Raw genomic sequence first — 24,220 nt, forward strand, 5'->3', positions numbered from 1 at the left:
CATGGACATTCCTCCTGGATATAATACTACTCAGACTGGAACAGTTTGCAGGTTACGAAAAGCATTGTATGGATTGAAACAATCACCACGTGCATGGTTTGGACGGTTCACCATGTTAATGAAGAACAATGGTTTCAAACAGTGCAACTCAGATCATACTTTGTTCTTGAAACATCAAAAAGGGAACGTAACAGCATTAATAATCTATGTTGATGATATGATTATTACTGGGAATGATAAACAGGAAATATCACTGCTACAAGACTATCTGGCTACAGAGTTTGAGATGAAGGATCTAGGTGGACTCAAGTATTTCTTGGGAATTGAAGTGGCTCGATCGCAGCAAGGCATATTTCTCTCTCAAAGGAAATATGTCTTAGACTTGTTAACAGACACAGGAATGCTAGATTGTAAACCTGCGGACACTCCTATTGTTCAGAATCATCATCTTGGAGAATATCCGGATCAAGTTCTAACTAACAAAGAAAGATACCAAAGGTTAGTGGGAAGATTGATCTATTTGTCATATACTCGACCAGACATTGCTTATGCGGTAAGCGTTGTCAGTCAATTTATGCACTCTCCAAGTGAAGACCATATGAATGCAGATTATCTAGGTAGGGTACTGAAAAGGCATCCTAATATGAAGAATTCCCTCCGTAAGAGAGTGAGGCTCCCCTACAGGAGCCGAACGTTCCTTCAAGAATAGATGGGTATTAGTATCAACTCTAAGTCCCCGAAATACAAATAACTACATTATCTCCTCTTTTTTAGTGGGAATGAACGAACGCACTCAGGGCGTCCCCCCCGCAGCCCAAAAAGCGTAGGGTCTTCGAATACTTAGATATTTGAAGTCTGCACCTGGAAAAGGACTTATGTTCTCAAAGCATGGTCATCTAAATATTGATGGTTATTCAGATGTAGATTGGGCATGTAATGTAATAGATAGAAAATCCACATCGGGTTACTTCACATTCGTGGGAGGTAATTTGGTGACATGGAGAAGCAAGAAACAGAATGTAGTAGCTTTATCCAGTGCAGAAAGCCGAGTTCAGAGGCATGACTAAAGGGATTTGTGAACTTCTTTGGTTAAGAAAGTTGCTTACTGAACTTGGGTATAAACCTACATCCACAATGAATCTCTTTTGTGACAACAAGGCTGCTATAGCCGTTGCACAGAATTCGGTTCAGCATGATCGTACTAAACATGTTGAGGTGGATCGACACTTCATCAAACAAAAGCTTGAGGATAAAGTGTTTCAGTTTCCTTTTGTGAAATTCGAGGATCAATTGGCAGATATTTTGACAAAGGCGATTTTCAATAAAGCATTCCACAATTCACTAGATCAGTTGGGCATTGGCGACATCTATGCACCAACGTGAGAGAGAGTGTTGGCGTGACTTGTGGATATTGACTTACTTTCCTTACACACCAAGAATTCCTATTATAATTGTAATTGATTTACTTTAATTCCTGATTTCCTACTGCAAATAGATTTAGGAATTTATTATTTACTTGCCCATTCAGGTTTCGTTGTATTATAAATATGACCTCCTACAAGGAGAAGAATACACAGAAAATTCCCACAAACAAATATTCTCTCATAGTTTTCATATTTTAGCATTGTAAAGATCTACCATAATGTTGACTTATTATTGTTGGCATTACTTGTGGACCATTGACTTTCTTTCCTTACACACCAAGAATTTCTATTATAATTATATTTGATTTACTTTAATTCCTGATTTTGTACTGTAAATAGAAACATGAATTTATTATTTACTTGCCCATTCAGGTTTCGTTGTATTATAAATATGATCTCCTACAAGGAGAAGAATAGATAGAAAATTTCCACAAACAAATATTCTCTTATGGTTTTCATATTTTAGCATGGTATTAGGGCAGCAATCTTGGAATTGCTGACTCTAGTTTCCAACCCCTGCTGCCGCTGTGGGGGTTGATGATTTTTTTTCAACCATCATGGAGGTAGCACCACTTACTCCTCTCTTTCTCAACCAACCATAGCCAAGTTGAGTGCCCAGGTGGCTCAGCTCCTACAGATGCAGACTTCGACCCCAAACCCGATCCTGAATCAGGATCCTATTTTGATGACTCCAACCCCGACTACGATGACGACCCCGACCCAGACTACAATGACGACCCCGACCCAGAATACGATGATGACAACCCGACCCCGAATTTGTCTATGATTCAAACCCAGATCTCGACACTATGCGAAAATTGACCTTTAGCTTCTGAGAATCTCCGTTGCTAAAGGCACCCAAGAACCGAAGTATTAGGAACCGATGCATATGATATAGTTATACGCTTCGGACATTCCCTGTCGCTGAAGATGATTTACGACTTCGCTCTTCACTTAATCACCGATGCTTAAGTTGTTACTATATGCCAAAGAGAGCGTTGACCTCCAATGCCTAAACCTTTAATAGCATCAGGGAATATATCAGCACTGATGCTAAATACTCTTTATAGCATCAATGGTTTTGTTTATACTAAAGCGTGTGCTGACTTACCACTTCAGAAAATATGCCACTGCTGTTGCAAATTATGGTTTACGCATTTGTTTTTTGTACTTATGCTGAAGTGAAAAACCAACAAATAGTTTGACTTTCTACAATATTATTGACCTTTCAGATTATAGGCTTCGATTCCTAGAGAGTACTGATGTTTTTAATTTTTAACTTCAGTTGTTATGACAAAACTGAGGTTGTTATACACAATAGACATCCTTGTTACTAATAAAGTGTAAGCAATTTTCCACATTTCACATCATATTTTACTTAGAATCTATCTCAAAATATAGAGGCATCTCATCCATTTCATATATATTGCCATTGTAACATAAAAAAACATCCCTATATATGTAAACTTATGAGTTCTACCAGTAAACCAAAATCCATACATCATCCATACATAAATAAGCAAAATACTACAAAAACAAGGAGAATGTTCAAACTCAAATCTCCTCTAGCACATGACATGCCCATTCATCTCGAACCTCGTCCAATTCCATTTGGGTGTAAATGTTGCATTCTTTTTCCTATTTCTCGCATACTGAAATGAAATTAAAAGACCATATAAGATTAAGAAAAAGTATATAAAATCTTTACCAAGAAGCTATATGCACAATCTTTAACAAGAAGCTAAAGAAAAACTATATAAAATCTTTAACAAGAAGCAATGCACAATAAGCTTTTATATTTAACATTCATCCACCAAAACCAAAACAAAAAAAACAAAAAAAACAAAAAAAACAAAAAAAAGTCACCTCAAAGCTGGAAACATTGCCAAAGCCGAAAAGGAACAACATCAAACAAAGGAATTAAAAAATTTTGGTATTTCAGCTGAACCCAATCATCCAATCCTTAACAGACTCAAAAAAACTGAAGCTGTATATAATTTGTGTATAAGTACCTTAGTTTGAAATGCAAGGGTTGAATCTTCACAAATTTCCTTCATGTACCGCATCACACAATAACCACACGTCTTTCCATCAGCCTATTTAGGAGCACCTTACATTATGCACAAAACACATTCAGCATTTAGTACTTACGTTCCCTAAAATTAATGTTACTAAGTTGTCAAATACACACATACCGAAAGCATAATCCATGTTGGTGGTCTATGCAGGCCTCTTCCCTTTTCAGCATTAAATTGTCAAATATGCTCAAGGTTTGCAGCCTCCAAGGCATCATGGGGTCCCTAAAACATTTAACAAATGCCTAAGGAAATATCAATGTGTAGCCTTCTCTGCGTGTTATCTAATCATTAAATATACACTATTAAAAGTAATTTGGTTTTATTATTATGAATTATTCATTCTGTTTTTGAATTGTTCAAGAAGGGAGAAATCATTGTCTTTTTATCTAGCTTGACCGAGCATTTACCCTTGCATTCTCGTTCCTTGGTCCGATTCCGTAAAAAAAAAAGATGAAAAATTGGGAGAAAGTTTAATTTTGTACGTTTATAATTGAACAAGCATGTGAATTGTTATGAAGATTTATTTAAATAGAATCTGGACCTTTAAGATTGTTGGTTTTGTACACCAAAAAATATCCACCACCAATATAATTGGATGCCAAAGCCTTTCCAGCTGATGTTGGTTGAGAGAATGCCAATTGAGAGTGTTCAAGGACAAATCCCATGCAGAAACTTTTCCTGTGAGAGAGAGTGTAAGAAAACTGCAAAATGTTAATCAAACAAATAGCAACAAAAGAAAGCAATTCAATGTCAATTGTCCAGCAAAAGGAACTCATAATTCTGTTTAAGAAAATTGGACAAGTTATTGTGCTAAAATCTACTTACAGTTAGCTGACATGATTTGGCTTGCAGGTTGGGATCCAAACCACAACATTACCATATCATACATTTGGTTTCCATTTGATGAGAATATAAAGAAACTCCAGACCAAAAGAAAAGCCAAAGGAAATAATACCAATTGAGTTGAAGTTGTTGGTGTGACTTGTGAATATTGACTTACGTTCCTTACACACCAAGAATTTCTATTATAATTGTAATTGATTTACTTTATTTTCTGATTTACTACTGTAAATAGATTTAGGAATTTATTATTTACTTGCCCATTCAGGTTTCGTTGTATTATAAATATGACCTCCTACAAGGAGAAGAATACACAAAAAATTTCCACAAACAAATATTCTCTCATAGTTTTTATATTTTAGCATGGTATCAGAGCGGCGATCTTGGAATTGTTGACTCTAGTTTCAAACCCCCGCTCCGCTATGGGCAACCCTCATGGAGGTCGCAGCATCGACTCCTTCTCTCCTTCTCAACCAACCATAGCTGAGTTGAGTGCCCAGATGGCTCAGCTCCTACAGATGCAGACTTTGGCCCCAAATCTGATCCTGAATCAAGATCCTATTTTGATGACCCCGAACTCGATCCGGAATCATGATCCTATTTTGATGACCCCAACCACGAATTTGTCTCTGATTTAGACCCCGATCCCGACTTCGACTTCGACTCCAGCCCTGACTCAAGCTCAGATCCCAATTCGAATTCCTACTAAACCGGTATCCTATGCATCTTCTGCTGCACAGATTATGACTTCTCGACTCATGACCTCAACACATGGATCAGATTGCACATATTGTGGTGATCCGAGACACACTCGTGAGACTTGTTTTAAATTGCATGGCTACCCCGATTGGTGGGCTACTCTTAAAGATCGAGGACAACACAATATGACCAATAATGGTACTGGTTATGGATTCCATACTTCATATAAGATTAATTCCAAGAGCTGGATAATTGATTCCGGTGCAACTGATCATATGACATTTGATCCTGATGATTTTCTGAATACTACACAACCTCGACGAACTTGTATTGCAAATGTCAATGGAGTTACTTATCCAGGGGCTGGCACTGTTGCACTCTCATCCTCTCTCTCACTATCTAATACTTTACTTCTTCCATCTTTATCCAATAAATTGTTGTCAGTTAGTCAGCTTACTGAACAATGGAATTGTTGTGTACTCATTTACCTTAGTTTTTGTTTTTTTTCAGGATATTCACACTAAGGAGATTGTTGGTCGGGGTACTAAGAGAGGGGGGCTATATTATGTAGATGACTTCAGTCCCAGCGTGGCTAACAGTGTGACGCATCCCTTTGATAGCAAACAAAAGCAAATTTGATTGTGGCACCGTCGATTAGGACATTCTTCTTTTAGTTATATGAAGCATCTTATACCAAATTTATTCTCAGGTTTCAAGGACTCCGACTTCACATGTGATACTTGTATTTTGGCCAAGAGTCACCGCATGCCCTAACCGTTGAGTACGAACAAGTGTACTACTCCATTCACTGCTCCTTCTAGTGTTTGATGGTTTGTCACATTCATAGATGATTGTACACGGATGACATGGCTTTATTTACTGAAGAATAAAAACGAAGTGTTTTCTTGTTTTTAGTCCTTCCACAAACAGATGAAAACTCAATGTAATGCTTAAATCCAGATTCTTCGCTCGGACAATGGTGGAGAATTTTTCAATCATGACTTTCAGACTTACTTCCAACAACATGGAATTATCCATGAGATGACTTGTCCTCAGACACCGCAGCAAAATGATGTTTCTTAACGAAAGAATTGACATCTTTTTGAAACTGCCCGAGCACTTCTGATTGACGCTCATGTTCCTCACCATCACTGGGATGATGCTATTGTCACCGTAGTTCACTTGATCAACCGCATGCCTTCTGGTGTTGAATAGTTTGCAGGTTACGAAAAGCATTGTATGGATTGAAATAGTCACCACGTGCTTGGTTTGGACAATTCACCATGGCAATGAAGAACAATGGTTTCAAACAGTGCAACTCATATCATACTCAGTTCTTGAAACATTGGAAAGGGAAGGTAACAACATTAATAATCTATGTTGATGATATGATTATTACTAGGAATGATAAACAAGAAAATATCACAGCTACAAGACTATTTGGCTACTAAGTTTGAGATGAAAGATCTAGGTGGACTCAAGTATTTCTTGGGAATTGAGGTGGCTTGATCGCAGCAAGGCATATTTCTCTCTCAAAGGAAATATGTATTGGACTTGTTGTCAGACATAGGAATGCTAGACTGCAAACCTATGGACACTCCTATTGTTCAGAAACATCATCTTGAAGAATATCCGGATCAAGTTTCAACTAACAAAGAAAGATATCAAAGGTTAGTGGGAAGATTGATTTATTTGTCACATACTCGACTAGACATTGCTTATGCGGTGACCGTTGTCAGTCAACGTAGGTCTAAAGGTTATAAAGATTGGTTTGATAGTCATGAGATGTTGGATTTGGGTTTTGCTGGTTCCAAATTTACAAGGTCAAATAAACGTGTGTTGGAAAGTTTGGATAGAGCAATCTGTACTACGAAATGGGGAAGGCTTTTTTCTGATGCGAATGTGAGGCATCTCCCTCGTACAAAGTCTGATCATAGTCCCATTAAAATTTTCTTGCAATCTTGCTTTAAGGCCGAACACCTTAAAAGACCTTTTAGTTTTGAAGCTATGTGGTTAAAGCATGAAAGCTTTGATGACTTTATTTCTGAAATTTGGGATAAATCTACTGGTTCTGCTATGGCAAAAACCCTTAAATTAGTTGAGCCTCTCAAAACTTGGAACATTCAAGTTTTTGGCCATTTGAGACAGAAAAAAGCAAGACTATTGGCTAGAATTCATGGCATCCAGCAGGCTCTGTGCAAAGGGCCTAATGAGTTTCTTAGCAATTTGGAAGGTTGTCTTATTGCTGAATTTAATAATATTGTTGATCAAGAATCTTTGTTTTGGAAACAGAAGTCACGAGTCCAGTGGTTGTAGGATGGTGATAGGAACACTAAGTTTTTCCATCTCACTACTATTGTTTGGAGAAGGAGGAACAAGATTGAGAGACTGAAGGATAGTAATGGGGGTTGGGTTGAAGATGCTGAGGGAATTAAAGGATTGGCTGTCAAGTACTTTCAAGGGCTGTTTAATCAGGATGTAGTTGCTCCTAGTGCGATGCCTAGTATCAATCTTTTTTCCTAGTCTTGCTTCTACTGATTTGGAGGGGTTGTACAAATGCAATAAGTTGTTCGAAGTCAAGGAAAGCTTGTTTGGTATTGGTAGTCTTAAAGCCCTTGGGGTTGATGGGTTCCTGCTTGTTTATTTAAGAACCAATGGCATATTTGTGGGCCTACTATTTTTAATATGGTTCAGAAAGTTTTCACTGATTGTCAAATTCTAGATAAACTTAATGCTACCTTAATTACGTTGGTGCCTAAGGTGGCCAATCCCCAAACTATGATTCAATTTAGGCCTATTAGCCTTTGTTCCACTCTTTACAAGGTCATATCTAAGATTATTGTTACTCGTCTCAAGCCTATTTTGCCCAAGCTAATAAGCCCTAATCAGGTTAGCTTTGTCCCAGGCAGGCATATCACTGACAATATCCTTATTGCTCAGGAATTAATGCATAACTTTAAAAATTCGAAGACAAGAAGGGATTTATTGCTTCGAAAATTGATCTCTCCAAGGCTTATGATAGATTGAACTGGAACTTTATTGAGCATGTGTTGGTGGAGCTAAGGCTTCCTAATGATTTGGTTAGTCTGATCAAGAGCTGTGTTACTACTGTGAGATATCAACTTTGTGTTAATGGTGAGTTGACTACTCCTTTTGTGCCTCTGAACGGAATTAGGCAAGGAGATCCCTTATCTCCTTATTTATTTGTGTTATGTATTGAAAAGCTCTCACATATTATTTTTGATGTTGTCGGAAAGAAGAAGTGGAGACTTGTCAAATCATCACAGTCAGGTCCAACTATGGGAATTTCCCACCTCTTTTTTACCGATGATTTAATTATTTTTGCTGAGGCTAGCTCCTGTCAAGCCAGAGTTATGAGAAGTTGTTTGAAGCTCTTTTGCCATGCTTCTGGGCAGGTAGTTAATTTTGAAAAGTCTACCATTTATTGTTCTCCTGACACTTCTAAGGAGCTTGCTAAGGAGATTAGTTATATATGTGTTTCACCTTATCCACCAAAGATTCATAAGTAGCTTTAGTGACTGAGGAATGTAACAGGGGCATTCCTATTTATGCTAAGCAAACTACTAAATTGCCTGCTAGTGTGTGTGATGATTTGGATAAACTCAATTGAAGCTTCTTTTGGGGAGGGGGAGAGAAGAAGCAAAAGATTCATTTCATTTATGTCAATGGGACCTGGCTTGCAGGCCTAAATGCAAAGGGGATATGGGTTTTAAGAAGACTATTGCCATGAACCAACCTATGTTGGCTAAAATTGGGTGGAGATTGCATAGCAAGGATAAGGGCTTGCGGGCTAAAATTTATGAAACAAAGTATATGCAGGGTTCTACTATTCTTGATCCTTCTTTAAGGTCTAAGAAGCTGCTCTAGTACTTGGAGAAGTATTCTCTATGGGACTGCCTTGTTATCCCAAGGGTTAGCTTGGATGATTGGAAAAGGGAATTCTACTCATTTATGGACAGACAAGTGGGTCACAGATGCGCCTTTGGCTCCGCAAGAGGGGGTGTCGCAGTTGACTGATTTAAATTGTGTTGTGTCTAATTTCTCTAAGAATGGTTGGTGGGATGTTAACAAATTACGCTCTGCTCTTCATGATGATCTTATTCAGAAAATTCTTAATGTATCTGTTGGTTTCATGGGTTCTCTCCCTGATTCTCATATTTGGAGGCCTTCTCCTAAAGGAGTTTTCTCAGTTAAAGCCTGTGGGTTGTTCTTTGACGGTCCTTGGTGGCATGATTACGATTGGAAATTTTTATGGAGCCTCAGGATCCCTCCTAAACTACATTTTTTCTTGTGGCTGACAGCCTAAGGAAAACTCCTTACTAAGGAGCAGAGAGTTAAAAGACACCTAGATGGGGATTCGGCTTGTACTTCCTGTGATGGTCCTACTGAGTCTATTTTGCATATATTTAGTGACTGTAATCGAGCCAGAGATGTCTGGAATGATTTGCTTATCTTTCCATCCAATTTTTCTTTCTTCCAGATAGATTTCAAGCCATGGCTCAAGGCTAATTTAATGTCGAAGGCTAAGTGGCATGCTGATGTTCCTTGGTATCTGGTTTTGTATCTACTTGTTGGCATTTGTGGAAGTGGAGGATGAGGTTCCTGTTAACCCCAGACACGACATCTTGGTTGCTGCCCATGAATGGTTCATGACCTCTCAAATCTTGCATAAAACCAGTGCTAAAATCCACGTTTCCCTGGCATGGGTGCCACTTTTAGAGATCCCACATCGACCAAACGGGAGAGGGGTGATGTGCCTTATATGGCACACCTAGCATCCATCTAGTAGGGAGGGCCTCTTGGGAGCTCACTGGCTTTGGGTTCGTAGGAACTCCAAAGTTAACCGAGTTGGAGGCTAGAGCAATCCCAGGATGGGTGACCACCCCGGGAAGTTGCTCTGTGAGCTCCCAGGAACAAATCCGTGAGGGGGGGCGTCGGCCCAGCCCAGAGCGGACAATATCTTGCTAGGTGGAGTTGGGCAGTCCGCTGCGCCACTCTGAACTTAGAGGAGGCCTCTTGGGAGCTCACTGGCTTTGGGTTCGTAGGAACTCCAAAGTTAAACGAGTTGGAGGCTAGAGCAATCCCAGGATGGGTGACCACCCTGGGAAGTTGCTCTGTGAGCTCCCAGGAACAAATCCGTGAGGGGGGGCGTCGGCCCAGCCCAGAGCGGACAATATCTTGCTAGGTGAAGTTGGGCCAGTCCGCTGCGCCACTCTGACTTAGGGGAGGCCTTCTGGGAGCTCATTGGCTTTGGGTTCGTAGGAACTCCGAAGTTAAGCGAGTTGGAGGCTGGAGCAATCCCAGGATGGGTGACCCCCTGGGAAGTTGCTCCGTGAGCTCCCAGAAACAAATCCTTGCGGGCTGGTGAGAATGTAGCTAGGCCCAAAGAGGACAATATCATGCTTGGTAGAGTTTGGACCAGTCCGCTGCGCCACTCTGACCTTGGTGAGGCCTTTTGGGAGCTCCTTCGGCCGGGTCAGGGAACCGGAAGGCTTGAAGTTGAGGTTGGAGCAATGGGATGGGTGACCCCTGGAAGTTGCTTGGAACAAAATGGAACAGGTTCGTGAGCTCCCAGAAACAAAACCGTGCGGGCTGGTGAGAATGTAGCCAGGCCCAAAGCGGACAATATCGCGCTACGGCGGAGCCGGTCCAGGGTGTGACAGTTTGGTATCAGAGCCACTCTGCCGTGTGGTGCGAGTGTGCCGACGAGGACGTCGGATCCCTTAAGGGGGTGGATTGTGAGATCCCACATCGACCAAACGGAGAGGGGGTGATGTGCCTTATATGGCACACCTCGCATCCTCATAGCGTGAGGCCTTCTGGGAGCTCACTGGCTTTGGGTTCGTAGGAACTCCGAAGTTAAGCGAGTTGGAGGCTGGAGCAATCCCAGGATGGGTGACCCCCTGGGAAGTTGCTCCGTGAGCTCCCAGAAACAAATCCTTGCGGGCTGGTGAGAATGTAGCCAGGCCCAAAGAGGACAATATCATGCTTGGTAGAGTTTGGGTAGTCCGCTGCGCCACTCTGACCTTGGTGAGGCCTTTTGGGAGCTCACTGGCTTCGGGTTCGTAGGAACTCCGAAGTTAAGCGAGTTGGAGGCTGGAGCAATCCCAGGATGGGTGACCACCCTGGGAAGTTGCTTCGTGAGCTCCCAGAAACAAAACCGTGCGGGCTGGTGAGAATGTAGCCAGGCCCAAAGCGGACAATATCGCGCTACGGCGGAGCCGGTCCGGGGTGTGACACCACCTAATTCTGGGCAATATAAGCTGAATGTGGATGGAACCAGGAAAAGTGCTTCTGGATGCATTGGTGCGGAGGGAGTTATACGTGATTCCTTTGGGGATTGGACTTGTGGTTTTGCTGCTAATTTGGCCAGAGGTCAGATCCTTGAGGCTGAAATGTGGGGCTTGTTTTTTGGGTTAAAGCTTGCTGAGGATAGAGGTATTCGTAATCTGTTGGTGGAAATGGATTTTGCAATGGCTGTTAAGTTGGTGAAGAATTCCACTACTCTTGGTTTACATCCTGTGGCGTCTCTGGCTTCAAATTGCTGGGAGCTTATGGGAAAGTTTGATACTTGTGCTCTTCAACACATTTATAGAGAAAGAAATATGGTTGCTGACTGTATTGCTCAGTAGAGCTACAATCTGGACTCAGATGTTTGTTTTCTTGATATGGCTCTGAGCTGGATTGGCACTAGCCTTGTTGATCATTTGCTTGGAGTCACTAGGACTCGGTTAGTCTGTAGTGAGTAGTTGCTGTGTGTTCTTGGGGTTTTACCCCTCAGTTCATTAAAAAAAAAAATTAATTAAAGAATAAAAGAAAGAAAAAACCCCATATATTAGTGAAAAAGCAACTCAAAAACTGCACTTTTTCCCAAACAAAAACTGGTCTTTTGCTGCTCTTCTTCTATTCATTCAATTGGGTGTAAAATAGAAGTACGTATTGATAGAGCATCTGCTCCAACGAAAACAAAAACAAAAAACGAGAACAAAATCTAATTCGAAAAGGCCTTCGTTGTTTCTCGAAAATTTCTCTTCCTTCTCTGGCAGCCACCTGGTCTGTATCAATCCAGGTTAGCCTCCTCTCTTCTCTCTCTCTCTCTCTCTCTCGACCGGCTCCTCTAATTCTCTCTTTCATTTCGATATTCTCAGTCTCAGCCCCTCATATTCTCAATCTCCGATCTTTGCTGTCAACCCCTTCAAATCTTGAAGCGGCTTGGGGTGCTCGCTGTTATCTCAGTCTCAGGTAAGCCTGCTCTTCCTCAAACAGCCCGGTATGCGCTTGCCAATTTAGCAAATTTGGGTTTGTTCTGTGAAATTTAAATTAGGGTTCATGTCGAAAGTAATTTGGGCCTTCGGTTTTTAATTTTGTCTCTTGGACTTTCTGAGTTAAATAAAAAGGATTGATAGCCTAATTTAGGGTACCTGTTGCTTAACATCATATCTGCCTTTTTCCTTCTTGTCCTTGTGCTTGCTTTTGGGGTTTGAGGATTGTTGTGCGGTAATCAGTGGTTGAATGCTGCCTGTAAATGTGGTTCATGATATATAGTTAATGTGGTACTGGGTTAGATGTTATTTGTATGACTTAGGAATTGTCTTATGTTCTGATCTATAGTGAAGGAGATTTCATTCTGGGTCTTATGTTCTCTTTTGTATCCGTAACAGACAACCAGATTATAGACAAACAATTTCTGATTTTTTGTGATCATAAGCTGTTCAAGCATGGTCTTATATTTTTGTGATCATAGCCAGACTAAATGAGTAAAGTGTACTTGGATGTTTATGTTTTTAGGATATTGTGAATTGACATGAAATTGGTTTTCTAAACTGTTACTAGTTTCTGTTTTTAGTATACTGTGCAAGAATATTTGTACACTGGTTTTATTAATTTGGAGTCTGTTTTTAGGATATTGTGAAATGAGTTCAAGCATAGTTTTGTAAAATGTTACTAGGTTCTGTTTTTAGCTGGTTTTATTAATTTGGAGTCTGTTTTTAGGATATTGTGAACTGAGTTCAAGCATAGTTTTGTAAAATGTTACTAGGTTCTGTTTTTAGTACACGTTTCTTCTTGAAGCCCGAAAACCGAAAAAAATAAATTTCAATTGGGTTCAGGCCCATACTGAGAACCAGAAAACCGAACTGGGCTGTGTAGGTTCTGTTGGTTTGGTTTTGGTGGCTGTTTTTTATCACAACCAAACCGAATCGTATACCTTGTTCAGTTTCGATTTCGGTTGTAGACGACAACCGGACCGTACCCACCCTTATCAATAAGAGATATAAACAAGAGAAGGGTAGAAATACTGCACTATAGGATTCGTGTTGAAAACTTGGAATCGGAAATAACCCTAACATTTGTGTTCCCTGATTTAAAGCCTTAAATTTATATATCATATGCATACGTTGCCCTTGGTTGAGTTTGACCCTTTGTTTTTTTCCCAGTTCTAAAGCAATCAATTATTCGATCACCAAATCCCTAATCGATCCCTTTTTGTCTTTGGTGTGTTATTTTTTCGGCAAATGCTTCAACTCACAACGTTTCTCTTGCCATTGTTATGTTTGATGTTATTTAATTTCTGGGGAAGAAAATTTGGTATGCGGTTGTGATGTTTCTTTGTTTGAAAATTTGCAGAGAACAGTCTTTGTGGGAGTTTCTTCATGGCGGAAAGCTCTTTCAAGGAGGAATATCCACAGGGTCAATGTTTTTTTTTGTTTTTTTTGTTTTTTTTGTTTTGTTTTTTGTTTTTGTTTTTATAAATTTTATATATATTTTAAATATTTTCTGGGGTGGTTTATTGTATAGTTTATGCAATACCCATGTTCCTATTTTGTGTTTTAATATTTGTTTGTAATTTGAATGTTTAATTTTTCAAGCAGAGTAATGAGTTTTTCCTGTTTGGATTGGAGGTTACTTTATAGATAAAACGTGAAATGTTGTTTTTGTCTAAGGCTGAAATGTTCCTTTTTCATGCCAAAATGTAAACAGTATGTGTAGTTATTTATCTTTAAGATGATGGTCTTTGTAGGTTAAAGGTTATTGAAAAAAAATTTAGATACAGGGTTGATAGTGATTATGGTTATTTTAGAAGAGAATTTCTTGTTGTAATTGTGTTTAAATTTGTTTTTTAATTTCTGGTTAAGATCATTTGGTGTGCAATTGTGATGTTTTGTTGCTTGGAATTTACAGAGAACAGTTGTAGTGGGAGTTTCACCTTGCGAAAAGGATTTTGCCAGCTTCAAATTTCTCCGGGTTTGTATTTTTATATAGTTTATGCAATACCGGTGTGCCTATTTTAGTATTTGGTCTCTGTAGTTGTTTAAATATTAGTTCGAAATTGCATAGATCAGGTCTGATAGTGATTCTAGTTTATTTTTGAAATTGGCGATTTATTTTTGTCAAAGTTTGTCATCTGTTTTCTTATGATGGTTTTGGACGAAAATATTTCAGATAGGAGCAAAGCAGAAGAGAACAATCAAGATCCAATACCAGTAAGCATTTCACCGAATCAGATATGTCTAGTCCCTAGGAATTCGGTGGACATACTTTGTTCTAATTTGAGACTTATGCAGATTGTGGAGAATGCTGCAAGGAGACGTTCCTGACATTGAAGAGATGTTGCCAACTCCTTTTGTTCTTTAATTATCTTGATTTGTATTGCTACAATGGAACATGATTGTGTTTCCTTTCTATTTATGCTTTTCATTTAAGTTTAGAAATTTGTTAGAAAAAAGAAGGAAAAACTCATTTTATGTGTCCACGAGGCCCATTCGAACTTTAGACCCTTGGAATAGGAGAAATGCCAATGCGGTAAGAATTTCACTGAATCAAATATGTTTACGTCATACGCATTCAATGGATGCACTCTGTTCTAATTTGAGACTTTATGCTAAGGTTATAGAGAAGGCTGCGATTTTGATTGCAAGTACCAACACTCCTGCCAGGTACAAGGAGACATGGAGGTAAGATTTTCATTTGAGGAAGTCAATTGCCAATTTCGATGTGCTTTAATTAGCTTGATTTGTATTGCTATAATGGAATATGGTTGTTTTTTTTTTCATTTATGCTTTTGATTTATGTTCAGGAATATTTTGAACAAATACAAACAACGTATTATTTTAGATGCTGGGAAACTGCGGGAGAAGCATCCAAATTGTATACCAGTAAGAATTTCACTGCCTTAAATATGTTTTACTTTCTATGCAATCATGGATATACCATGTTCCAATCTGAGTACCCATGAAGGTGACTGTGGACAAGGATGCAAGGAGTGACATTCATGACATTGACACTAAGAAGTTAGTTTCCAATTCCGTTGTGCTTTAGTTTATTTATTTATTTGTATTGCTACAGTGGTATGTGTAGGCTCGTTTCCCTTTCATTTATGCTTTTGATATATGTTCCGAAATCCGTCAGAAAAAAAAAATTGAAAATGCAGATATTAAGAATCGCTTGCTGAAAAGAAAAAAGCTCCAAAGTTCATGCACTACAAAGGAAAACTCCCAACTTCATTTGTGTTAATAGCTTTTCTCAAATGAAGGGGTTCTCACATAGTTTTATTGCCTATCTTGTTTTTCTGACTGCAGATTCCTTGTCTATGGTGATATGTCTCTTTGAGAATTTGTTTTTTTTTAATTCAGTCAATGGCATGGGGTCAGCACAGAAAAACCTATATTTTTCTATTTCAGGAACACTAAACCTCCAATTGGTAGCTGCAACTCATTTTTTATTTAGGGATAATAATAACTTGTTCCCAAATTAGTTGTGGTTGTGATAATTCCTCCAATGTTGCTGGTGCATTGGATGTCTACAATCGATGAGGAAAATAAGGATGAAGATGGATTTCTTCACATCACCTACAGTGGAGAAGAGAGTGTGTGGATCCAATGAGGAACAGCAAGAATTCTCTTAATAGAACTCGAGTCTGGGACCTCTGAGTCAATAATCTGACCTGCTTAGTAATTATCGTTTATCTCGATCGTTAGATCAGTGGCCTTATTTGTGGTGTTGTGCCAGAACTATAGTTTTATGACATTCCAAGGAACTTTAATGCATTGAGTTTGAAATATTTATAATGATTTGCTAGTTAGAAATGAGTTTTTGTTGCCGTCTTCCTGAATCTGAACATGAACATCTGAAACCCTTTCTTCCTCGCTCACTTTATTTTGATCTGTTTCTTCGATGACTCTTTCATATCCCGAATTGAAGGAGGTTGGGTTTTGTTGCCTTCTCTGCTGCTTATTCTCTCTCTATGGGTTGATTCGGTTGAATGATTATTGATGGTGCAAGGACCCAAACTAAACACAGAATAATTGATTGAATAATTGTGAATGATATTATATTTCTCCTAGAGGTGGATATATATACAATAACAAGGAATCTTAAATAGGCAATTATTCTAATTAGGTTACATGAATTACACCAGGAAATCAGGGATCACGGGATTCTTGAATTATGGCTCAAGATAACACTCCCTCCTCAAGTTGGTGCGTAGATATCTTCTCTAATCTACTTGTCAAGTGAGTCATGAAAAACCTTTGTTGACACTGCATGCGTTAAGACATTTGCCAGTTGTTCTTCTGACTTTACAAAATGGTATATCGATTAGCTTATCTACTAGCTTCTTCTTGATATAATGCCTATCCACTTCAATATGCCTAGTTTTGTCATCTTGAACTAGATTATTTGCTATCTCTCTCGCAGTTTGGTTGTCACAGTAAAGCTCCATGACTTTCTTTGGTATGCCCATGTATCTTTAGCCAAATAAGCTCACAAGCTCCCTATGCTATGCCCATGTATTCTACCTCAGATGAAGATCGAGCCACTGCATTATGCTTCTTACTTCGCCATGTAACCAAATTACCCCCAGTGAAAGTGAAGTAACCTAATGTAGAATGTCTATCTGTTATATTGCCTGCCCAATCTACATATCTATAACCCTTGACATCCAAATGTCCCTGTTTTATGAATTTTAAGCCTCAGCCTGGAGCTTTCTTCAAATAAGTCAAAATCCTCATAACTGCTGCTAAGTGATGCTCACTAGGAAAATGCATGAACTAACTAACAACACTAACTGCATATGAGATACCTCGTCTAGCGTGCGAAAGATAAATTGGTCTTCCCACTAACCTCTGATATCTTTCCTTGTTGGTTGGCACTTGATCAAGATAGAGTGCTAGGTGATGATTCTGCACAATAAGGATTTCGGCTCGTGCAAACCTAAACATACCAGTTTCTGTCAACAGGTCTAGAACATACTTCCTTTTAGAGAGACAAATACTAGTAGCAGAGCATGTTACTTCGATTCCCAGAAAATACTTCAAAACCCCCAAGTCATTCATCTCAAACTCTAAGACTAATTACTAATGTAATTTAACCATTTTAACATCATAATCACCAGTAACTACCATATCATCGACATAATTATCAGCAAAGTATTCTTACCATCACTACGTTTGATAAATAAGGTATGATCTGAGTTACCTTGATGATATCCGTACTTCTTCATTGCTTTAGTGAATTGCCCAAACCATGCTCAAGCAGACTGCTTCAATCCGCCTTTCGAAGCTTGCACACCTTCCCACTGTTATTAGACAACCCATAATGAGGTGGTATGTTCATGTACACTTCTTCTTCTAGATCTCCATGTAGAAAGGCATTCTTCACATCGAATTGCTTGAGAGGCCAATCTAAATTAGCTGCTAAGGACGATAGAACTCGCACATCATTCATTTTTGCCAACGATGCAAATGTATCCTGATAATCAACTCTATATGTCTACATATACCCTTTGGCCACAAGTCTTGCTATATATATGTCTATTGTGCCATCAGCTTTGTGCTTAACTTTGTGCATCCATTGACTTCCAACGGGTTTATTTCCTTCAAGTTACAAAACTATCTCTCATGTTCCATTCTTCTGTAACGCCTCCATCTCCACATTCATTGCTTCCACCCATTTTGGGTCTTCCAAAGCTTCTAGGCCTCATAATTTGGCTCGCAGGCTCATGGGCAGATGGGGGCCCGCTGGCCCATCGACAAAAAGCCCGGCTAGGCCCGTTATGGGCTTTGAGATGGCCCGGCCCGCCTTGGGTTGGGTTAGGCTTGTGCTTGGGTGTCTGAAGCCCAGCCCGGTTAAGCCCAAGAAAGCCCGGCCCGGCCCACCCACAAAAGCCCGGCCCGTTAGGCCCGCATACATATATAATTATGTATAAATAAGAGTTTAGGATTAGGATTATATCACTTAAATCACATATATAATTTGTTTAATTTCATTTACTTTTCTTTACTCATTCCTAGTTTATAATTGGATGATTAGCACAATAATTTGTGTCAATTATTAATACAACAATTATATATATAAATAAGATGAACAACATATCATATCACCAAATATAATCATATCACGAAACATTATCATACCACCAAATATAATCACACTTTTCTTGAACACATCACCAAACATTTGCATATTTATTCATACCATCCTTTAAAAAAATATTTTTTTTATACTTATTATTTTAAAAAAATTATTTCTTAAAACATATTACGGTCTAATTATGTAATAACCTCAAAAATAATACTTGGTTTTATTATTTTTGTGGAAAATCTTATTAAGTTGTGTGACTTTATTGGGTGTTTTATGAATTTGGTTTGATGTGAAAATATTGGAATTAAGTGAGTTTAATCTCAAATTTGGACTAAAATGCCCTTATGATTAAGTTTATGATTTTTTTTCAAATGAAGTAGGCCCGTTTCGGCCTGGCCCATTGGGCTTAGCCTGGCCCTACCCGATGGGCTTTCTCAAGCCCGGTCTATGGGTTGGCTTGGGCTTTGAATTTTCTAAAAAAATTCAGCCCGTCCGGGCCCTGTATTTTCTCTCTCCTCTTTAAAGCCCGGCCCTCCCCGGTCCAAGCACATTAAATTTGGGCCGGGCTAGACTGGCTAGGTCCATTGACGCACCCTATAAGCTTCTTCCAATCTATTAGGAATTTTAAATCCTTCCATCTGATAGACAAATGCTTTAGCTTGAGGAGACAATCTGTGTGTGGAGATATAATCAACAATGACATATTTCACCTTGCCTTCTAGTGGGAATGGGTCTGGTGGTATTCCCTTGTTTGCTCATCCATGTAATTTTTTCACAATTTCAACCATATTTTGAGAACCACTGGGATTTGAAGGACTTTCCTCAGGGATGTTCTAGTAGAGCATGAGTAGGTATGTTCGAGAAAAGGGGGTTGCTGTTGTCTAGCTCTGGATGACTGATGTCCAGTTCGACTGGGCCGTTCAGCTCTGGTCAGTTGTGTGGCGCAACTAGACTAGTCGGTAGCCTTCTTCCAATGCACATTTTGTGCTTCTTTCCCCCATATTTCTATCTCAAACCAATTATGTGCTTTCTTTACTATATTCTCTCCCTGAAGGACACGATTGGGCACGTCTAACCAAAAAAAATAATAATAATAATCTTGTTCTCCACAAATGTAACATCCATGGTAACATAAAAGTGGCGACTGGAGGGATGGTAACATTGGTATCCCTTTTATTGAGGTGTAGAACCCACAAATACACAGCGGAGGGCACATGGATTCAACTTGGTTCAGTGAGATTTATTGAGATGAAGATGAGAACAAATAGGAACATGAGCAACCAATGTCTGGAGTGGCGTTTTAAAACCCAAAACACGTAAAGGCATACGATTAAGAAGGTAGATATCATACTGAATAGCTGCGTTTTGAATCATCTGGTAAAAATTCTTAAATAAAGAACCAACTTCACTTTTATGCTTCATAACATAAAGCCAAGTTAACCAAGTACGATCATCAATGAAGATCACAAACCACTAAACACCAAAGACAGTAGTAATAGAAGATAAACCCCAAACATCTGAATGAATTCAATCAAAAGGAGATGTGCTTTTATTCAAACTAGGTGGATAAAAAGTTCAGTGACTTTTTGCGAGAATACAAGTGTCAATCTAAAAATCATAAATTTTTACTCCATTAAATAGAGATGGAATCAAAGACTGCAAATAACCAAAGGAAACATGACCCAACTGTTGATGCCATAACCAAATCTTCTTATGCTTATGACTAACAACGCCTCGAACCTGATGAACACGACCCGGTGAAATGTCATCCACATAGTAAAGCCCTTTGTTAGTACCTGGTCTGAACATCCTGAAGCAAACAAAAGGAAGAGAACATGAGCATGCAACAATTTAACTGTTTGGTAACTTGCCCAACATATAATAAATTATGGGACAAAGCAAGAAAAATAAAATTTTTATGTAAAGACAGGGTAGGAGGAAGAGTGATGGAACCAGCTGCAGTGATTGAGTTAGATTCACCGTTGGCAGTAACCACACTTGTTTTGGTAGGAGCAGTCATAGAATGAAAAAATGATCTATCATAGGTCATATGATCAGTAGCAGTAGAATCGATAATCCAACATGTATCTTGTTGGTCAGAAAGCACTAAAGATTTTCCCTGGTTACCTTCACAGTCAGCAGACTCTGGAATGGATAAGTGAGAGAGAACAGTAAGAGAATCATCAATTGAAGGAGCTGCCATGGGCGAGGTTGAGACACCCGAGGTAGCGTAGGTAACTGGGCAGAAGGAAGATTAGCAGACGGCAAGGACAACAGCTGCACAGCTCCAGCCATTCTTTTTCTTTGCATGCGCCACTTTTGTGTGCTTTTGGCATTCAGGGAACCACGTCGGAAACCCATTCTTGTGAAAACACGTGGTTACCATTACAGTAAGTTCAATGCATGTTTTCTTTTTCCTCCGGGGTTGGATAGGGAAAAGAAAAACTAGCTACAGGGACTTTGAAAAGCATGGATTCAGTATTTCCATCCTTCTTGAGGATGTCTCCAGGCGTTGGGCCTCTTTACAAACAAAAGCAAATGACTCCTCCAATTTTGGCAATGGACTTAATCTCAACAAATCTCCTCTAATTTTATCAAACTCATCATCTAGACTTGCAAGAAAATTATAAATATAGTCTTCCTGTATCTCAACATGAATCTTCACATCATCAGGACACTTCATGTTGATTGGATGATGATGGTCTAGTTCCAACTCAAATTAAACACAGAAGGATTGAATAATTGTAAATTATAGTATATTTCTCCAAGAGGAGGATATATATACAAGTACAACTTGGCTTTTTCTAAAAAGAAAAGTAATTAGTTAATTTACAAGGAATCCTAACCAGGTAATTATTCTAATTAGATAACATGAATTACACCAGGAAATTAGGAATTAAGGGATCCTTGAATTTTGGCACAGGAATTCATTTCCTGCTGGGGTTGGACTAACAAAGCTGCTGGTTGCTATATTTGTTTGTTTCTTTGTTCCTCATTTATCTACGTAGTTAAACTATTATATTGTTAGCCCTAAAAAAATTTGTTTGTACCATATTTGGAAAATGGGCCAAAAATGGTTTTATTCTAAAAAAAATATCTATTAAACCTAAGCCCAACCTTTTTCCTTTAGAAACGACAAAAAAGGGCTTTTTTGATTTTGGGCCAGCAGTGGGCAAAAGCTTCTCAAAAGCCCATAGTCATAAAGGACCCCAACTTCGGTCCACACTAAAATTAGGAAAATTGGTAATCGTTGCACATCGACCGACGTGAGGGTCTGAAGAGGGATTGTCACCATTAATGGCGACTTAACTGCCATCTCTCCAAGCAGGAAAAGAAAGCTAGATAGTAGATGCCAGAGTTGGAGGAAGCCGATTTCTAGCTGGATTTCCAACTATGAAAGGACACAGATCAAAGTGGCATCCTTTGAGACCAATAGTTTTGTCTGAGATTGGTTTTCCTTGTTAGATTTCTTTATATGCATGTTCATGATCTTTCACACAATCTGAAATACGTAAAGACATACCTGGCACCATCTTTCTTGTGTACACGATCTCTAAACTCATTCAATCGCAGCAGCAATATTCCAGTAAGAACAGGAACGGCTCAAGACTTCTGCTCTCTCTCATAATCTATTTCAGCTCTCTCTTTATGATGAGATTAAGGTTAGAGAACGTGTCTGATGAGAGCAGGGCCTAAGCTTATATAGGGCTAGGTCAAGTAGTCTCTACTCATCACCCAAGGGTAACTTGACTAATCTTCCAAGCCCACCAAAACGGTTCACGCAATAAGGGAAATAAATTGGACCCCTTAATAGGCTTCAAAACTTTCCTTATTCCACAAGGTTTTGGGCCTCAAGGTATAACCTAATTTAAACTCTTATCAAAACCTGGTATAACTTAGTATCTAGTGCACCGATCTAAATAGGCAACATAACATTCTCCCACTAGATCAAGCACTAGAGCACTAAGCTTCTATAGTCCAAAAAGCTTGACAATCTTTATTGGCCATGAGTTTAAAACAGTTAAGTCCTTCCCTTCAAGCTACAGTGAAAAGCAACTAGACAAAATGAACTATAGACAAGCAGTGCTCTCTTTATTAAAAAGAGGCCATCTATAATCACATAATGCAATCTCAAAACACATGAAGCACCTACCAATCCGTTTATATGTACTGATCTGTAATGTGAGTCTTTATGCTTTTCAGTACACGTACCCCTTTACGACTTAGCAGCAGTCAATCTGCAATGTTATTAAAACAATAGTATCTCACAAGTGACCATAAACTCACATGCAGAAACAAAATTGCATAATAAGTTTAAACAGCTAAATAGTCAAAATGGTAGAATTTATTCAATAATTAATAAAACTATCAACCAAATTAACATCCTTAAATGCAAATCCCTCAATCCAAAAAATAGCAAAATAAACATACTAGTAAAATAACAGAATGGGAACAAGACTCCCACTAGATTGCAGCATCAATGTTAGGAAATAATCCCATGCTCTCAACATGTCTAAGAAAAAACTTCTGAAGGCAAAAACTTTGTGAACGGATCTGCAATCATATCTTGAGTTCTAATATGATCAAACTTGAAAACATGGTTGAACTCGAAACACGAGATTGTTTACACTCTTCTAAGCAACATCTGCTCTTGCCATCTTGGAAAGAAAACTTGAAGTAGAGATGCAATTATCCTTTGCTTTTCCAAGATTTGCATCATCATTACCAACAAGCTCTAAATTCTTTGTGCGTCTGTAAATCAACATATAAGACTTTGTTCTCTGTAGGTACCTAAGAATCTTCTTTCCAGCTATCCAATGTTGCATTCCCGGATTTGACTGAAATCTCCCCATCTTGCTAATGCACAAGGCTAGGATTGGCCTTGTACACACTTGTGCTTACATAATGCTTCCAACTAGAGAAGCATACATCTTGTTCCTCATCTCATCTTCTTCTTCTTTATTCTTGGGGCAATGCTCCTTCTTTAAATCTCCTTTAGCTAACGGAACTTTCTGTCCAAAACACATACTCCTGTCAAAACGCTTGAGTATCCTTTCAATATATATTTTCTGCGACAGGCCTAGGAGGCCTCAAGCTCAATCTCTATGAATTTCAATGCCTAGCACAAAAAAAGGCTTCACCGAAATCCTGTTCGCATATACTAGGTCTATTTGGCTGGTCTCATACCCAATAGTGGCACCCCTACGCAATTTGCGATCAGGTCAGGAGAAGCAAATCATCAGACCCCAACCCGAGCTCGTCCGTTCTTGTCAACCTAATCCAAATTTCAATTTTGTTCAAGAGTTGGAAGAATCCTCTCGCGAGCCAGAAACCTAATCAGGGCATTGGTGTCGACCCGATAGCCTTCCCACTCTCTAGAGCAGCTCAATCCGGAAGAGACAGAGTGTCAAAAATAGGGACCAACAAAACTATTATATTGTTTAATTTTGTATTTATTTTAGACTAACCTATTGGCGATGTATTGATTGGGTCAGTGTTTTGCATATACTTATAGAAGTTCCTATCTGCTCTTAGAAAACAAGGTCATCATCTGCTAAACTTTAGGCCACATCGTTCAGAGACTGAGAAATAACACTTTTCTTTAAGCCCGACTTCTCAGGCTTCATTTTTTTTCTTCTGATAGCTCTAAAGTCTACATTATTTTCTGTAAAACAACCACTTCAATTTATAGAAATCAATTGAAACAAATATGGGCTTCCCAAATTTCTATTCTCTCTCTTATCTTTTCATATTGTCACCAAATTTCTCCAGAATTCCTAGAGTACGAAGAATAGAGAA

At 38.9% G+C, this 24,220-nt stretch overlaps 1 protein-coding gene across 5 annotated transcripts; it reads left to right on the top strand.

Annotated features, from left to right (window-relative positions):
- Positions 1-11,941: 11,941 nt before the first annotated feature.
- LOC117626758 lies at positions 11,942-16,164 on the top strand. 5 transcript variants are annotated; one of them, XR_004585624.1, is made up of 8 exons: positions 11,942-12,131; positions 12,211-12,304; positions 13,688-13,750; positions 14,243-14,305; positions 14,504-14,544; positions 14,626-14,863; positions 14,948-15,015; positions 15,138-15,350. XR_004585624.1 is itself a non-coding variant. In XM_034358590.1 (8 exons), the coding sequence occupies exons 4-8, from the start codon at positions 14,726-14,728 to the stop codon at positions 15,963-15,965; spliced, it is 456 nt and encodes a 151-aa protein (XP_034214481.1). In that variant the 5' UTR covers positions 13,024-13,750; positions 14,243-14,305; positions 14,504-14,544; positions 14,626-14,725; the 3' UTR covers positions 15,966-16,164. The 5 variants fall into 5 exon arrangements, 1 of the variants encoding a protein (XP_034214481.1); XR_004585626.1 differs by having other exon boundaries at positions 14,955-15,015; XM_034358590.1 differs by lacking the exons at positions 11,942-12,131; positions 12,211-12,304 and adding an exon at positions 15,848-16,164 and having other exon boundaries at positions 13,024-13,750; positions 15,138-15,216; positions 15,299-15,351.
- The last annotated feature ends 8,056 nt before the right edge of the window (positions 16,165-24,220 follow it).

Source organism: Prunus dulcis, chromosome 4 (genome assembly GCF_902201215.1).
Source record: "Prunus dulcis chromosome 4, ALMONDv2, whole genome shotgun sequence".
NCBI lineage: Eukaryota > Viridiplantae > Streptophyta > Magnoliopsida > Rosales > Rosaceae > Prunus > Prunus dulcis.

Coding starts and splice junctions, on each gene's coding strand:
- LOC117626758 (XM_034358590.1), top strand. CDS start 14,726: ATGATTGTGTTTCCTTTCTATTTATGCTTTTCATTTAAGTTTAGAAAT. Junction 14,864..14,947: donor ATAGGAGAAATGCCAATGCG/GTAAGAATTTCA, acceptor CTTTATGCTAAG/GTTATAGAGAAGGCTGCGAT. Junction 15,352..15,847: donor CATGACATTGACACTAAGAA/GTTAGTTTCCAA, acceptor CCAATGTTGCTG/GTGCATTGGATGTCTACAAT.